This window comes from Canis aureus, chromosome 38 (assembly GCF_053574225.1).
Source record: "Canis aureus isolate CA01 chromosome 38, VMU_Caureus_v.1.0, whole genome shotgun sequence".
NCBI classification, from domain to species: domain Eukaryota; kingdom Metazoa; phylum Chordata; class Mammalia; order Carnivora; family Canidae; genus Canis; species Canis aureus.
In genome coordinates, this window is record NC_135648.1 from 2,040,782 (window position 1) to 2,058,633 (window position 17,852).

A 17,852-nucleotide genomic window follows, 5' to 3' on the forward strand; every position below is an offset into this window, starting at 1 on the left:
ATTTTCCAAATTTTAAGGATCTCATAATGCTCCTACTTCATTTTTAAAAGCAGGTATCAGAGCTCAGATTGGAGGCTCAGTGCTCCACAATGCTCACACAGAAGAAAGGACAGAGGAGCTGACGGCACTCTGTAGGCAGCTCTTCACAAAACAAATGACTACAAAAACACTACGGAAGGGGGCACTTACCCTTGCTGGCAATGGAGCCTTCAAAGAAGCCTTTAGATACAGTCAGTAAGGGCCAATTGGTATCCAATGGCATGATAGGTGCAGGTGGCTGGAGCAGCTTGGCATTAGGATCAATGTCTGGGATCTAAAAGGCAGAAGATTAAAAGCAAACAGCTCTCAGGAATCATGTAGGGAACGTTACAGAGCCTCCCTTGATCTCATTTCTCTGCCTCTCCTGGTAACCAGGTGGGAGACTAACGTCTCTAGATTTAAACTGTCCTGAGATCTCAGAGTTACTCCTATAACCAGACACTCATGTAAATAAAGACTCACCGTCTCTTTCTCTGGGTCAAATGTCTCCTTCAGGCTCTCAGCTTCTTCATCTAAGCCGTGAGTGGCAGCTGTGAGATAGGCCAGTGACTCTGCAAAGAGAGACTTGTGGCAGACAGCCTCCAAGATGTCCCCCAGCAATCCCTGCCTCCCGGTATTTAAGCCTGTGCAAAATCCATCCACCCCCCACCACACACACACCTTAAGGGTGGAACAGACTTGGTGATGCACTTCTACTGAACAAGACACAGCAGAAGTGATGGGCTGTCACTTCCAAGGCTAGGATACAAAGCCCGTGGCCTCCACCCGGATGCCATCGCCGGCTCGGAGAGAAACCAACTGCCATGCTGTAAACTGCCCTAAGGAGACGCCTACGTGGCAGAGAATTGACACTTCCCAGCCAACGGCCCACAAGGACCTGAGGCCAGCCTGCAGCCATGTGGAGAGTGTGGGAGGGGGATCCTCCCCCACTCCAGCCTTGAGATATCTGCAGCCTGGCCAACACCCTGACCACAGACTCCTGAGAAACACTGAGCCAGAGGCAACCAGCTAAGCCATGCCACAGAGATAATCAGCATTTGTTGTTTTAAACTACTCAGCTTTGGGGTAATTTGCTACACAGCAGTAAGGAACTAATACAGTCGCTTGTCCTTAAGCTCACTCATCAGCGCTGACAAGAATCTTGGAATCATTCCTGACTTCTCTCGTCACACACCTAACCCTTCAATAAATCATGTTGTTTCCACGTTTACAACATACGCCAAGTCTGACCCCTTCACAGCTTAGCACCTTCGTGCAAATCACATCTTTCACCTTTCTTTTTTCCTAGAATATCTTAAACGCTAGTATTGTGCTTGGTACACTCTGGGTTCTCTGAAAATATCCCTTCAATATACAAACAAATAAATAAGTAAATGAGTAAAACCTCCAGACCTGAAGCAAAACGATAAAATTTTAATGGCATCCAACTATTTACTAATGTCTCTGCTTCAGGACCTTTTAAAACCTCCTAGCTCTACATGACTATTAACTGTTTTCCTAAGAGTGCTTGGTCAGACTGAATACTCTGGCTGTAGCCCCACCTGGCTCTGAAGAATGTTCTCCGAGCAGGATGGGAGCATGCTTCCTCTCCTGGAAAAATGCACAACAAAGGGAAATACCTCATCCCTACACCTGGTAACTCACCACGAAGAGAAAATACTAAGCCCCAAAAGAGCTGATGAGTCCCGCGTGCTGACTTACTCTGCCCACAGTTCTTCAGGATCCGCACCCGCTCAGACACGTCCCCCAGGTAGAGGGCGTTCTGATAATGGCCACTCATGTCCTTTCGGATCTCAGCTGCATCAAGACAGGAAGAGATACCATGTTAGCTCTTTTAAGTTTTCATGTTCCTCTATTTGCCTTCCTCCCTCCCCCAAGGACCACTCTTCCCATCCTTAGTTGCTGCGGACTCACCAATCTTCATCATCTTGCGAAGTTTCTCTAGGTTGCCAGTGATGAGGTACAAGAAAGAAAGTTTGTCAAAGTTCTTGGTGCGCTGATAACACATTTCTACAATCTGGTGGTTCCCCTGTAGCAAGGCCACTTCTCCTAGCTTTTCCCAGCAGTTCTTGTCATCCAGTGCTTTGGCTGCTTCCAGAGCAATCTAAAGAATCCCGAGGGTCAGAGTTAACAGGTTGGCAGATACTGTGACTCAAAACCAGGGACTACAAAGTATCTGCCTCTACATAAATTTCCCACAGGCTCTCTATAGCTGTAATCACTCCCAGTTTTCAGTTTAATTCTACTGAAAATTCCTACCACCACACAGAGTCCCTCTGGCTCCATGGAAAGAATCACATCACACTATCCTTCTCCTCAGCAATTTACTTTTAGGGGATCCCTGGGTGGCTCAGTGGTTTAGCGCCTGCCTTAGGCCCAGGCCATGATCCTGGAGTCCTGGGATCGAGTCCCGCATCAGGCTCCCTTCATGGGAGCCTTAAAAAAAAAAAAAAAAAAAAAAGGATGGTTTACTTTTACAGAAAATAGAACTAGAAAATTAACTCACCTAAGCCCTCCTCCCATTTAAAAATAATGCCTGTACACTCTAGGTCCCCACTTTTTTTCTTTTTTTAAAGATTTTATTTATTTCTTTGGCAGAAAGAGAGTGCAAGCTGCGTGCAACAGGCAGAGGGTGAGGGAGTAGCAGGCTCCCCACAGAGCAAGAACTCAAGGTGGGGCTTGATCCAGGACCTTGGAACTTATGACCTGAGCCGAAGGCAGACACCTAACCAACTGAGCCACCTAGGCGCCCCTCAACAATTTTTTAAGATTTTATTTTATCGTTAGGCAGGCTCCGCATCCAGCCTGGAGCCCAACACAGGACTTGAACTCACTAAGCTGAGATCGAGTCAGATGCTGACTGAGCCATCCAAGTACCCCTCCAGGTCCCAATATATCATAAGTACTACTACATCTAAGCAGCCAATCAGGAAGTAAAAGGTGAAGGAAATAATGAGATTTTTCAGATTCCATGCTCTGTTGCTCCAATTCTAGAAGTTAATGAATTCAGAATGACTGATAATGATGACAGTAGCAATGCTATGGCAGAAGCAGAGACAGGAAGTAGCAGAGATGGGCAAACAGCAACAGGAAGACAGCTCTACCTAACAACTAAAAAAATCTCAAATTGCATCATACTTGCTGAAGAAGCGGCCTAGAATAATGTCCTCACAATGTGACCATAACCCTCTCAACCTTCTCTGCAATGACATGGGGCTCATGACCACGTCTCCCTCACCTCAATATTTCCACATTCGAGTGCCAGACTAAAGCGAGTTTTCTCATCCTTGACGAAATGCAGTGCCACTTCCGGGTAGCCCTTCTTCTGCAGGTAAGCAATGATAGACTGGCCTACTAGTTTGGCATTCCTCACCATGTGCAGTACCTAGACATTTGGGGTGGGGTCGGGCAGAAAAAGAGATCATGCAGAGGAAAAAAGGGAGTGCCAGCCCTCTCTCACACCCCTCAGTGTGCACTCTCGTTTATACCTCATCATATTTTCTGTTGATCAGGGCCAGCTTGAACTTGAACTCAGTGGGATCAATGGTGAGCACTCGAGGACGACATTCCCGGTCCAGGCAATACACATTGTTGCCCTTCACCCGTGTAACATAGATTGGTAAATCCAGGGTTCGGATGATTCCATAGTCCCTGCAAACAGGAATTAGAGGGCACAAGTTTCAGCAAGTGATGGGGAAAACACAACCTGTAAGGACCTGGAACAAGCCAAGGACACAACTTTTCAGCTTGTCACTGCTCTTTTGCCAAGTGCTATTTGCACAATGGTATAGATGGGAAGCAAGTCAAAAAAGAACAGAACTAAATGCCACATTTACTTATTCTTTTGTATGAAGTAGGAAGAGATGGGGCACATTATATGATCTCCCTTCATAAGCTATTATTCTGGAAGCCAACAGACACGGCTACAGGAATCAGGCCTAAAGCTAAATCTTTTTTTTTTTTTTCTCTCCCTAAAGTTAAATCTTAACTTCTGATATATAGTCACCGGGCCAGTTAAATCCTTCCTTGCAGCTACAAGTGAAAGTAGAAGAGCAGGAGATGCAAACTTCTGACACATGAAGAAATAAACAAAAAGCAAAAATATTTTAAATTGAACAAAAATTAAGAGTTTATCAAACTGGGACGCCTGGGTGGCTCAGTGATAGAGCATCTGCCTTCGGCTCGGGGCACGGTCCCAGGGGGTCCGGGATTGAGTCCCACATCAGGCTCCCCGCAGGGAGCCTGCTTCTCCCTCTGCCTTGTGTCTCTGCCTTTCTGTCTCTCATGAATAAATAAATAAAATCTTAAAAAAAAAAAAAGTTTATCAAACTTATGGGCACAGCTAACACAATACACGACTGATAATCTAGGATGCTAAGTGCACACACTGTACTAAAAGAAACACTGAAGACTAATGAGCTCTACGTACATACATTAGAGAATCAATATAAGACAAAAATTAAAATGTAGTGAAAATTAATAAGCACTTGGCTCAAAAACTTTGTTCTTTTAAAAGTTAAATCAAAGAATATACTTAAAAAAAATGAAGCCAATCATAATTTTAAGAAATGGAAAACAAAAATACAACACAGAAGTTCAATAAAGGCAAAAGCTAAATAAAACTGATAAACCTCTCATTAGGCTAATTAAGAAAAAAGAACAGCAAAAATAGGAATGGAAAACGGGGTATTCCTCTGGCTCTTGTAGGATGAGGATAGGCATACACTTTTTTAAATGATCAAATTCCAAGAAAAGTAAAATTTACCAAAACTGACTAAAAAGAATTAGAAAACCCCATACAGTCCTGTAACTATTACACAAGATAAACTGAATCATAAAAAAAATCTTCCTATAAAAGAAAGCCCCAGGCCTGGATGACTTCACAGGCAAATTCTACCTAACATTTCAGGAAAAAAATTTTTTTTAAAGATTTAATTTATTCATGAGAGAGAGAGAGGGAGAGAGAGAGAGAGAGAGGCAGAGAAACAGGCAGAGGGAGAAACAGGCTCCATGCAGGGAGCCTGACGTGGGACTCAATCCCAGGTCCCCAGGATCACACCCTGGGCCGAAGGCAGCGCTAAACCGCTGAGCCACCCGGGCCGCCCCATCTCAGGAAGAATTAAATTGAAATTTATTACAAACTCACTGAGAGTTGTACTCTCTGTGTATTCTCATGAATAAATAAATAAAAAATCTTAAAAAAAATAAATGAATTATCCTCGGTAATTTTAGGAGCTTTTCATATATTTGAGTATGTGTCCTCTGTTAGGGCTACACATTGCAAATCTTAATGTCTCTTTCCATTCTGTAGCTTGTCTCTTGATTCTGTTTATGATACCCTTTAATGAACAGGTGTTCTTATTTTAATATTGTTGAATTTATGAATCTTATCTTTTATGGATATTAGGTTTTGTATTTCATGTAAGAAATCATTATCGACTCCAAGGTTATAAAGGCATTATTTTATGTTCTCTTGTAGAAACTTTATAGTTCTGTTTTTATATCTAGAACTGTGATCTGCTTGAAGTTGATTTTTGTGTGGCATGTGAGGTACAGGGAGCTCAGTTTCACATTTTACTTATGGACATTCAGCTGTCCAATGTCATTTACTGAAAAGAGAGCCTTTATTCTCTAGCCCTGCAACGCCATCTTTGTCACATATGAATCATCTTTACAAAAATGCAAGGACCGGTTTCTTGTGCTGTATGTCTTCTGTCTTAAGTATTTAAAGCATTAGGAGTCTTCGCATCTACTAAAGCAACTCTTCACATCTTTCCCACTTTCAGTTTTTGAAGTTATTAGGCTATTTTCTAATTTTGCCTTGAAAAGGCAAATTGTCACATTTTTTTTTCCTTAAAAAAGTATGTTGGGGCAGCCCGGGTGGCTCAGCGGTTTAGCGCCACCTTCAGCCCAGGACGTGATCCTGGAGACCAGGGATCGAGTCCCGCATCGGGCTCCCTGCATGGAGCCTGCTTCTCCCTCTGCCTGTGTCTCTGCCTCTCTCTTTCTCTCTCTCTCTCTCTCTCTCTCGAATAAATAAATAAAATCTTTAAAAAAAAAAAGTATGTTAGAATCAGCCTGTGAAATTCCATGCAGAATAAAACAAACAAAACACACTATTGTGATTTCAGTTGGGATTGTATTGGATCTGTTTATCATTTTGGGCCTAGCTGAATCTTTGCAGTATTAAATTTCCTGATCTGTGAATGTGGTGTAGTAACTCTTCATTTATTTAGGTCTTCCAAAAGCTTTTTCAATAAAGTTTTTACAATTTTCTCCATAGAGATCTTGCATTTCTTTAGATTATTCTTAGGCCCTTGGTAATTTCAATGAGATTTGTAAGTGGATAGTAACCATTTAAGAATTTAATTTTCTAATTTTTTATGATATTTAGAAACACAAGTAAATTTTTAGGTTGATTTTATTTCAGAGACCTTGCTAGACTTTTGTCTTTTTTTCACAGATAATCATAGCATCTGTGGGTGATAACAATTTGTTTCTTCTTTTCTAGTACTTATACTTTCATGTGTTTTTCTTGTACTGACCAGAATCTCCAGCATAGTTTTGAATAAATGTGGTGATGGCAAATTTTCTTGTTCCCAATTTTAAAGAGTGAGCTTTGAGATGCCTGGGTGGTTCAGTTGGTTAAGTGTCTGACTAATGATTTTAGCTTGGGTTGTGATTTCGGGGTTGTGAGATTGAGCACAACGTTGGGCACCGTACTTGGCTTGGAATCTGCTTGAGATTCCTCAATCTACTCCTCCTGCTTATGTGCCCACCCCACCCTCTGCCTGTAAACAAAATCTTTAAGAACAAGAGCGAGCTTTGAGTGTATTGGCATTATGTAAGCTTGTTGTAGATATCTTTAGAGATAGCTTTTATTTATTAAGGAATTTTCTTGCTATATTTCAGGTGAATATTGAGTTTTATTAGATACTTTTTCTGCATATGCTGACGTAATCATAGGATTTTTCTTTTATTGATTAGTGAATTAAATTGATTTTTTAAAAAATGTTAGACCAACATTGTATTCCTGATACATATCTTTTTTCTTTTTTTAAAAAAGACTTATTTATTTATTTATTCAGAGAGAGCGAGAGAGAGGCAGAGGGAGAAGCAGGCTCCATGCAGGAAGCCTGATGTCGGACTCGATCCCGGATCTCCAGGATCACACCCCCGGCTTCAGGCGGCGCTAAACCGCTGCGCCACCGGGGCTGCCCCTCCTGATACACATCTAACTTGGTCATGATGTTTCTGATATTGCTTGATCACCCATTTCTTTTTTTTCTTAAGATTTTATTTATTTATTCATAGAAACACAGAGAGAGAGGCAGAGACACAGGCAGAGGGAGAAGCAGGCTCCATGCAGGGAGCCCGATATGGGACTCGATCCCGGGTCTCCAGGATCACGTCCCCCGCCATAGGCGGCGCTAAACCGCTGAGCCACCGGGGCTGCCCAGGATAATTCATTAAAAAAAAAAAAAAAAAAAAAAGATAAAAGGCCTGAACAGAATTCACAAAGAGAAAATCCTGATGGATGGTCAGCTGAAAAGTTGCTCAATCTCAGGAATCAGAGAATAGCAAAGTAAAATGACAATGAGATGCCATTACACACCCATCAGACAGACACAAATAGGTGGCAAAGACACAAATAAGTTGGCCAGGAAGACAAGCAAGGACCTTTTTATAGTATGCTAGTAGACATGCAAACTGGTATAGCCACTTTGGAGTGCAGTTTCACGTTACCTAGTAAACATAAAGATACACATACTCTATGATCCGGCAATTCAACTCTGGGTGGACACTCTAGAGAAACGTTATGTGCATACGCACCAGAACATATAAAGAAATGCTTAAAAGAACACTGTTCATCATAGCAGCCAAATTCTAGAAATCACTCAAATAACCCTGTAGAGTAGAACTGATAAACTGTGGTATGTTCATATAAGAGAATATGACACAACAATGAAAATAAATAAATTAGAGCTATAACATGGATGCATCTTACAAACAAAATAGTAAACAAAATAAGCAAAATATGGAACAATACACTCAGTATGATTTACATGACATTCAAAACAAGGCAAAATTAAGATACTATTTTAAGACACATATTGGGTGGTAAAATTACAAAGAATAGCTAGGTCAAAATTTCCTTAAAAATCAGAATAATGTGATCTTTAGGTGGGAAGTGGACATGGTTGTGATCAGTAACAACCATGTGGCCAAGGGCTTCTGGCCGCTGGCACTGCCCTAGCTCCTGACTTGATTGGCAGGTACATGGACGTCCACAATCTGCTATTGTGGACTATTTTGTGTGCTATAGCCCCTCTGACAATCTGCTATTTTCTACATATGTACTCCATGCATTTCTCTTTGAGTCATATGTCACAATTTTTTTAAGAGTTGAAAAAGACTGGTCAGCAGTGCCCAGTACATATGTGACTGAGAACGATTTCCCACGAAGCAAGTTCAAGGAGGATTCAGTTACGTCCCTCGAGACAGGACAGTGATTTCAAGAGCTACCTTCTCCCTCTCTGTGTATCAGATAATTCACTTACCCGGTGGTGACGGCATATTTGATGTGGTTGCTTGTGGTATAGATAAATACCCCACTCTCATCCCAGGCCCCACTCTTGACGCGAATGTTCTCATGAATGTTACACAGAGCCTCCAGTTTGCGGTTACAGATCACAATGGCTGTAAGAGGCAAAGGGCATGAGTGCTCTGCTGGACAGGGTGAGTGAAGCAGACTGGCAGGGATGGGGAGGGAAGGGCTGATCTCTAAATCAGGGTGGATACAATGAAGACTTACCATGTTTGGCCAGTAGTGCTACATGGGACATGTCTGCAGACCAGATAACATATTTCACCTTGGAAATCTTCACAGAGGCCAGAGTTCTGGGGCAGAGAAAGGTGAATGAATGTGAGTGGACTCAATTCTCTCATCCCAGGTTGAGACCTACATCCTTTTATCTCCAAATTAACATAAGCCCCAGTTTCTTAAAATAATGCCAAATGAACGCTCTCTGTATTGTAGCTGAGTGACTGAAACATTTTGGCTCACACTGTACACTTTGCCATCCCTCAACTCCCTGCCCCTCATTCCCACATACTACTAGGGATTTGTGTATGTCTGGGCTCACCAGTGGACTGTAAGCTCCTTTAAGGATAAGAATTGTGCTATTCATCCCTATGTGCCTATAGTTCTATGTCTCCAAAACATTCTTTGTTCAGGTAAGTGCTCCAAAAACAGATAAATAAGCCCCTCATTGTAATGCTAGTGTGTACAGACAGGACGGAAAGTGACCCAGAGGAGAAAGTGGTGAAAAAGAGTCTTGGAGTTAGAGCACACAAGTGGCCAAGCCTAAGGTAGAGTCACTGGGAGGAAAACCTCCCACTACAGATGTCCACTCTCACCCCACATATGCCTATCTGCTTTAGGGGCACCTAACACGTTACCGCTTCTGTTGTACATCAAACAGCGTGATGGATTCTGCGTCTCGAAGTAGGAGATTGCCTGTGCCAGCGTAAAAGATCTCATCACAGTTGGGCACCTGTACCTTTTTGGTGATCTCATTCTTCAGATTCTTGATCAGAAGCTGAAATAATGATCACAGGTGGTGTTATCAGAAATGCATATTCGTAAGCTGCAGTTGACAATGTGCCTCAGCAACTGTTCCTTAGCTTCAAGAAACCAAGTCTGGGTCGTTTCCTATCCAGGTAAGTCACCACGCCGGGCAGACCACCCCAACCAAGACCCTCTTCAGGGGCCTTGAGAGCTTCTGTTTCTTCCCCCAACTGAAACATCCTGAGAAAACCAACTAAAGTCTGAATTCCTCCTTCAAACAGAGAACAGCACTTCTGGGGCTTAAATTTTTGTTACATATTTTCTTGATAGAGTTTTGGCTGTCTTGTTGAGGACGGCTTACATTTTAATACCAGTGGGAATAACTAGGATAAGGAAGAGGATTTACTCCTTGTCCAATCCACCTATTTCACATTTGATGGCTTTTGTCTTCTGTATTATCAAGAGTGATATTAGCTTAGTTCTCAAGCTCAGACCCACAGTGATCATCAACCCAGTCAAATCAATTTTAAGGTTTATTTCCTAAGGGGACTAGGGTATCTGCACGATGATCACAGCTCCCCAGGTGGTGAGCAGAGAAAAAACATGCTCTTTCTTCATGCAATACATAGACCACTGCTACCACACTGCCTGTATCAGTTTCCCCTTTTAGGCTTAACTCACCGAATGCATCCGATCTAGGACAGCAAACCGATTTCTAGCAACCCAAACGGCTGTCAGGCCTGAAGATCGTTTCCCTTCAGGAGCTGAAAACAAAACCAAAGGGTGGGAGCATGTGGTGAACCACTGGCAGGTGACAGAGTCAGGTGCCACGGAGCTGCCAGTCTTGCTGGCTGCCATGTTGGCTTCGCCAGTTCAGCTGCTTCCTAACTAATTCAGCTGTAACCTGAGGCTATTGTCAGTGACTTTCCCCACCAGTCCCCTCCAAACTCCAACCTCCACCCCTGCCAAGCCTCTTTTCTCTAGGCCAAGTGGCTGCATTTCAGCCAACACCATGTACTGGCAGAAGGACCGCCCATCTTGGGAGACAGCACACTCCATCAAGCTAACGAGCAGGGCCTTGCTGGCCAAGCCGCGGAGCGCTGCAAGCAGCCTGTCAGTGTCTAGGACCTCCTATCTCAACATGCTGGAGTAGAGACAGAGCCCCCTCCCCAGGACGCAGCTGCTCTACTGCTTTTAACATGCAAATGCAGACCTCCGGGTAGAGCAGGGTGGGGCACAGCACTCCCCCAACTAAATCTTGACAGGCAGATGAGCTCTGTGTGGGCAGTATTTAGCACCAAGCTGTTGCTCTATAAATGTCAATCACTCTTATTACCCTGAAGAAAGTTATAAAATGCTCCTCAGTTCCCCAACATTTCACTGGCTGATGAGAATTCTGAATGGGCTCTCTACTCTTGGGGAAACTTCAACAGTCACACACAGAAGGCTGCACGAAATACTCTTTGATCTATAGCATCAGCAGAAAAGTAAACAAAACATGCTGGCCAGCCTTGCTCTGTACACCTCTCTAGCACCTGTGGGTGACAGGCAATTCTTATCACAACCAACACCCCCATTCTGCAGGGCCTAGGGACCCACGCTGAGTCAAGCTTTTGCTCTTTCTCTTCCTCTCTGCTCCCTGTCACCGGGCTGCACCTTTACTCCTTTACTATTCTCTCCCTTGAAAGAGGAAGAAAATAGAAGTGGTAGGAAAACAGAACTAAGATATTTTAAACTCTATTAATTGTAACAGATGGGGAAAAAGAGCAAGGGGGTGGATAGGGAGGGACTTAATCATAAAATTTGGTCAGAAATGACTTAACTGTTTATAGAGAAACTAATTTATGGATACCAAAGACTGACAGATTTCCCCTCTTCTCACCAGAACCACACTTTTTTTTTTTTTTTTTAAAGAGTACATCATATTAGCAACACTAAGGACACAGTAGCACTAACAACAGGGACAGAACTAGCACAATGACTTCTCACGTTCTGCTGACAGGAGTCTAAAATATCATGGAAGTGTGCTAGTAAGGTGGGGACCCAAGGAACAAACCCTCTGTAAAGCAACGGGAGGAAGTGGACTGAAAGGAGCTTAGGCAAGACATGTCCATTCTGAGAAGGCTGTCAGCGAATTCTAACAGGAAGGACTCAACCAGGGGTGGTGGTGATGGAAGAGGTAGACAGGGGTCTCAGCTGGATCCTGGGATCCCTGGTGGGGCATGGGGCTGCGAATAGCCTCATCTCTCTGACATGCAAAAGGATGCCAATCGGATCTGGATGTGGATGGGAGAGCATAAATCCCTAGTCCCAGGATGAGACACTGCAAGATTGGAACCACATTCTTAAATAAATGAAACTACCAGGGTGAAAGTCATATCAGCTGACAATAAACTAAGATAACATGCTGTGCTGAAAGAGAAAATGGAGAGTTTCTAATAACCAAATTATAAAAAATATATATCTAGCTGGAGTAATAAAATGGAGGAGGAACATGAATATTTCACACCATGGTCGCCTCTGATGCAACTGTCAGCGGCACCTGCCAACAGACATGAGTGATGTGGCCGCAGGCTGGGGATGGAAAGTGAAAAACCTGAAGAGGCGTGACGGCGCGGGAGACGGGAGCTGTGCGCAAAGCCTGCAGACACAGGAAGCACCTACCATCAGGATTCTGTGAGTCTGCATCCTTGGGGATGGTGTACAGGTCATAGGTACTGTTCTCTAAATTGCTGGCTCTCTGTAAAGGAGAAAGAAGTCAAATCATTAGCGAGGGGAACAAAGATGGCAGTTTATTCCGACAGAGAAAACTGTGCCATTGTACAACAGTCTGAAGCTATCCCTTCCTTTTCCTTCACCCAGAGGGCAAGCAAATGTTTCTACTGCTAAAAATTCTCAGGCTCAGAATTCACAGCACCTTATTTTTTGTATCCTCCAAAAACGCAGATGTTATTTGAAAGGAAGCAAGGATTGCTCTTGCCTCCAAAACTTAATGAACCAAATCCCCAGTATTCTGGTTGCTCTACCTGTGTATACTCATCAACTTAAAAATCTGTTCAAAGGAAAAAAAAAATCAAAGAAAAGATAATAAAGACAACTGTGAGGAAAAAAATGTTCTTAGATACTGAACAAGAACAGGGTTAGACTAGAAGTCATATGGGGAAAGACAAGTTTTCATTCTTTTTAACTTGGCAAACAGGGGCACTAAAAGTAAAATGTCATTTCCTTTTTCTCCCAAATTATATGAAGAAATGTGGGGGCTACCTGCTGGCCCTAAAGGCAACTCCAAGGAAAGCAACCCTCTTCCAAGTCAGCCCTACAATTTTTACCCACATGAAGGAATCAAGTTAAGCATCATCTTTGCATAGAATATATATACTTGTAGTGATTTGGGTCACTCATCTTTTTTTTTTTTTTTTTTAAGAAATCCAAAGAGGATTTTCACTTTTTAAAAAAATTTTTTTAAATTTTTATTTATTTATGATAGAGAGAGAGAGAGAGAGAGAGAGAGGCAGAGATATAGGCAGAGGGAGAAGCAGGCTCCATGCACCGGGAGCCCGATGTGGGATTCGATCCCGGGTCTCCAGGATCGCGCCCTGGGCCAAAGGCAGGCGCCACCCAGGGATCCCTGGGTCACTCATCTTGATGCTCTGTTAAGTTTAGAAATTGTCAGACTTATGAAAGTTCATAAACCCTAACATGCTGGTATCACTGGAGTGGACCTGGTTTGAGCCTGTTCACTATGTTAGCTCTTTTAAAATGACCACTACATAGTTTCTAAACAGCCACTAGAGGTTCCCTAAAAGCATGAGAAAGAAAGTTACGGGAAATAGGACAATCATAAGAGGACACCATGGGTTACATACCGTACACAATAGGACTGCATTTTCTGCTGGATTGTATGACATATTGAACACTGGAAACTTGGAACCACTGGAGTTATACATGGAAAAAAAGAGAAAATAAGGAAGAGGAATAAGGACGGAAGAATGGAATTACTCCCAAAATTCCTACTTATCCAGTCTTTATACATATACTCATCACTTTTATAATCAGGAATAAAAATAAATATTGCATCTACTCTCTTCCTTCCTTTAACGCTTGAGGACATCCCTAACTCAGCTTTGACAAACAGTTTAAAAAAGGCAAACCCTACTACAAGCCCAATTATTCAACAGAAGGTAGGGTTAGCACTCATTGTACTGAGTGGGACTGGTTCCTCTTGGGTACAAATTCCTACACATAATTGCAGAGGACACCACAGAGTAACATGATGTGCTCTTTCTCTGGCTAATTTCTCCTGTCCCTTGGAGTGTTCACATAAACCCATCTTTTTATTGTAGTAATGCTGGAGGCTGGTTATCAAACCCTCATGCCAGAGTTTGCCACCATGAATGTTTCAGCATGCTGATGCAGCTGGCTTTCCAAGAGGACAGTTCTTTTTGCCAGACATCCCAGAGGTTATCGTATCTTCAGAGTTAAGAGCTTCCAGAGACATATATTCTAGTTTAGAGATGTGTGCATTTTGCTGGAAAGCAAAGAAGAGTTACAGAAATGCCAAATAGAGGCAAAAATGCCTGTCACCAAGTTTGGCTGCTCTCTACCAGGAAACTTTCTCTGGTTTGCAAGAGACCTGGCAGACAGTGGAAGTATGATCTCCTCTGCACAGGGTCACTAGCATTCTCATTAGGGAAACTCTCATTCTCCTCATGGCCTCTGTGCCTACCGTGCTCTTGGGGTTTAAACTGAGCAGTCTCCCCAATAGGGATTCAATCTGTGAGAGGAGAGGAGATCCAAAATGCAAAATGTTGTTGAAAGACAGAGTCCAGTTCGTAGCTATCACATGGTGGTGACAGATGAGGGTGTGGAGGGAGGGAACAGGTCTGATTTACCTCCGCAACTGCATCACAGCTACATCTTTGGAGCTGTTGAAATCCAACTGACGTAAGAATCGGTCTTTGACATAATGTAGCATATTGCCATGAACAGCATAGGCTGGCCGTTCCCGTTCTAGTTTAAACACGATCATGCCACCATCATGGCCTGGAGCACAGTGAGAAGAGGAAAGAATTAGCTGTAGGCAAGAAAGCTGGAAACAGGAGATACACAAGGACGAGGGCTGTATGTGTACTAAAAACAAAGATGCCTAAATGCATTTTTGCCTAAATTCTCACAGTTATTAGATTTCTTATTCAAAAAATCTGTGAATCCTTTCCTAATGCTTTATCATACTGTCACAGTTAGACACATCCTCCTCTGTGTTCTCCTAACACTCTGTACAAAGTTCCATTGTACCTAAGATAAACACATGGAGTTGCATCAAACTAAAAGGCTTCAGCACACTGAAGCAAATCATCAAGATGAAAGGACAACCTGCTGAATGGAAGAAAATATCTGCAAATCACGTATCTGATAAGAGGTTAATATCCAAAATACATAAAGAATGCAACTCAATATAAAAAAAGAAAACCACACACAAACAAACAATTAAAAACCAGACAGAGGGATCCCTGGGTGGCGCAGCTGTTTGGCGCCTGCCTTTGGCCCAGGGCGCAATCCTGGAGACCCGGGATCGAATCCCACATCGGGCTCCCAGTGCATGGAGCCTGCTTCTCCCTCTGCCTGTGTCTCTGCCTCTTTCTCTCTCTCTGTGACTATCATAAAATAATAAAAAATAAAAAAAAAAAAAATAAAAACCAGACAGAGGACTCGAACAGACATTTCTCCAAAGACACAGAAACGGCCAACAGACACATGGAGAGATGCTCCACATCATTTATCATCAGGGAAATGCAAATCAAAAACCACAATGAGTATCAGCTCACACCAGTTAAGAACGGCTAGTTAACAAAATGACAAGAAATAACAAGTATTGGTGAGGATGTGGAGAAAAGAAAACTCTCCTTGTGCCCGGCTGGTGGGGATGTAAATTGTTGCAGCCCCCAAGGAAAACAGTATGGAGATTCCTCAAAAAATTAAAAATAGAACCACCATATGATCCAGCAATTCCACTAGTGGGTATCCATCTGAAGAAAATTAAACACCAGTTTGAAGAGATATATGTACTCCCACATTCACATTATTTATAGTAGCCAAGAGATACAGAAGCAATGGTAAGTTTCCACTGATAAATGGATAAAGAAAATGTTTTACACACATACACACACAAAATGGCACATTACTCAGCCATAAAAAAGAATGAGATCTTGCATTTACAACAATATGGACTTAGAGGAATTATGCTAAGTGAAATACTCAGACACAGAATGACAGATACTGTAAAAGATCACTAATATATGGAATCTAAAAAAAACCCAAATGAACAAAAACAAAAAAACCCAAAACTGAAACAGCACAGATATAGAGAACAAACAAGCTACCAGAGGCTGGAGGAGGTGGAGAGTGATCCAAATAGATAAAGGAGATTATGAGGTATAAATATTCAGTTACAAAATAAGTTAGTCATGGGGATGTAATGAATAGCATAAAGAATACAGTCAATGATACTCTAAGAACTGTGTGGCGACCGATGGTAACTAGATTTAATCAAGGAGACTATTTTGTCCCCTATTCCATATATCAATTTGTCGACTATATCAAATCACTATGATGTTCACCTAAAACTAATAAGATAGAGTATACTTGTCCATTATGCTTCAATTAAAAATACAAAAAACAAACAAACAAAAAAAAACCCTCTAGTATAGCACTGAACACCCTGCACTGTGATTGTTTAAGTCCACCAGCTCTACCGGTAGAGCTCCATTCTACCGTAATGGAAATTATGGTAATTTCCATCCTTCCCCCGTCCCTAGCATATAGCAAGAACATAAAAGTTTTTGCTGAACAGGGATGCTAGTTTAAAAAGCCTGTCCAGGGATGCCTGGGTGGCTTGGCGGTTGGGCATCTGCCTTTGGCTCAGGGTGTGATCCTGGGGTCTGGAATTGAGTCTCGCATCGGGCTCCCTGCATGGGGCCCAATTCTCCCTCTGCCTATGTCTCTGCCTCTCCCTTTCTCTCTGTCTCTCATGAATAAAAAAAAAAAAAAAAAAAAAAAAGCCTGTCCAGTTGTTTTTTAAAAATATTTTGCTTTTTTCCTACTAGCATCATCCACCTCTGACCTTTGTCATCCTAGTCAGCTCTCCACACACAAACCAGCTCATTTACTTCCCTATCCAGTACCTTCCAATGGCTCTCCACCCATTAATAAAATCTTGAATCTGAGCCTGGCCCGTAAGGTGGAGCCACAACCGAGCCTGCTCTTCCGTCCCATGACTCAGCCTCCACTGGCTGTACCCTCCTGGCCTCCGATGCCACTCACACGGGTCCAGCACTGCTCACAGCACTGTCAGTGAGTGGGTCACCCCTCACTTCGTTCAACACCCAGTAGGAAGCAGCAGTGCCCTACATGCATCCCTCTTCATGCCCCTTCCTTTTGCCTTACTTTTCTCAAAGTATTTTCCACATTTGTTTTATATATTTACAGTTTATGGTCTCTCTCCCTTCACTACAAATCAAAGTTCCATAATGTCAGGGATACTGCTTGAGGCTGCTCTCACACCAACACCCAGACTAGGGCCTGAGGCTCCGTTTGTATCAGCTAAACGAATGACAGAAGCTCTGCCTCTAGCTTCTCACTTCCTCTGTCAGAGAATCCTGAGTGTCCACCACTGGCCTTCTAAATGATCAAAGGTAATGGGCTTTATTGGCAAATGGATCCAGGTGGACAATGAACACTGAAAGAATGGTTCTCCAGGAAGGTAAAGGAGAGCAAAGGAGAAAAGCTTCAACTGCACAGCTCTGAGAACCCTCCTTCTCCTCCCCGCCATCCTGCTATGCATCAGAGAAAACTAATGCAGAATCACTCTCATATCTTACAAACTTTGAACTCAAGGAAAAAGAGAAGAAATGGCCCTTACCTGCCGCAAAAAGGTTCAGATTAGGGTGGGCAGCCAGGACCCAGAAACGATCGTGGTCCCTGCGGAAGGTCTGAACCCCAGTCCTAGGAAAGCAAAAGGTACACAAATGAAAGAGTTCATTTCTGAGAAATCCTCAGCCCATCATATATGAGAGCACTGACTGTAAGCCAGCACACTGATTAAAGATTAAATCAGGGACAGCAAATTGCATATACTAAGTAAAGGGTAGTCTTGATAAATTCTACCAAGAAGACAAAGACCCTACTATTTTGGGATTTCAATTTCCCCTTATTCATCATGATTTCTTGTAATACTACCTTCATT

The 17,852-nt window shown here is 42.7% G+C and overlaps 1 protein-coding gene across 4 annotated transcripts in view; it reads right to left on the reverse strand.

Annotated features, from left to right (window-relative positions):
* COPA (coat protein complex I subunit alpha) overlaps nucleotides 1-17,852 on the reverse strand; it is a 42,594-nt gene that overhangs the window by 6,010 nt on the left and 18,732 nt on the right. For 3 of the 4 annotated variants that reach the window (XM_077886614.1, XM_077886615.1, XM_077886618.1), the window contains exons 10-23: nucleotides 17,529-17,611; nucleotides 14,503-14,653; nucleotides 13,477-13,543; nucleotides 12,275-12,350; nucleotides 10,292-10,374; nucleotides 9,502-9,641; nucleotides 8,855-8,940; nucleotides 8,601-8,766; nucleotides 3,528-3,690; nucleotides 3,278-3,424; nucleotides 1,954-2,143; nucleotides 1,741-1,836; nucleotides 502-590; nucleotides 190-313 (exon numbers count right to left, since the gene is read on the reverse strand). In XM_077886614.1, the coding sequence (XP_077742740.1) occupies nucleotides 190-313; nucleotides 502-590; nucleotides 1,741-1,836; nucleotides 1,954-2,143; nucleotides 3,278-3,424; nucleotides 3,528-3,690; nucleotides 8,601-8,766; nucleotides 8,855-8,940; nucleotides 9,502-9,641; nucleotides 10,292-10,374; nucleotides 12,275-12,350; nucleotides 13,477-13,543; nucleotides 14,503-14,653; nucleotides 17,529-17,611 (1,661 nt within the window). The remainder of the gene's footprint in view (nucleotides 1-189; nucleotides 314-501; nucleotides 591-1,740; nucleotides 1,837-1,953; nucleotides 2,144-3,277; nucleotides 3,425-3,527; nucleotides 3,691-8,600; nucleotides 8,767-8,854; nucleotides 8,941-9,501; nucleotides 9,642-10,291; nucleotides 10,375-12,274; nucleotides 12,351-13,476; nucleotides 13,544-14,502; nucleotides 14,654-17,528; nucleotides 17,612-17,852) is intronic. The other variant, XM_077886616.1, reaches the window with a different exon arrangement.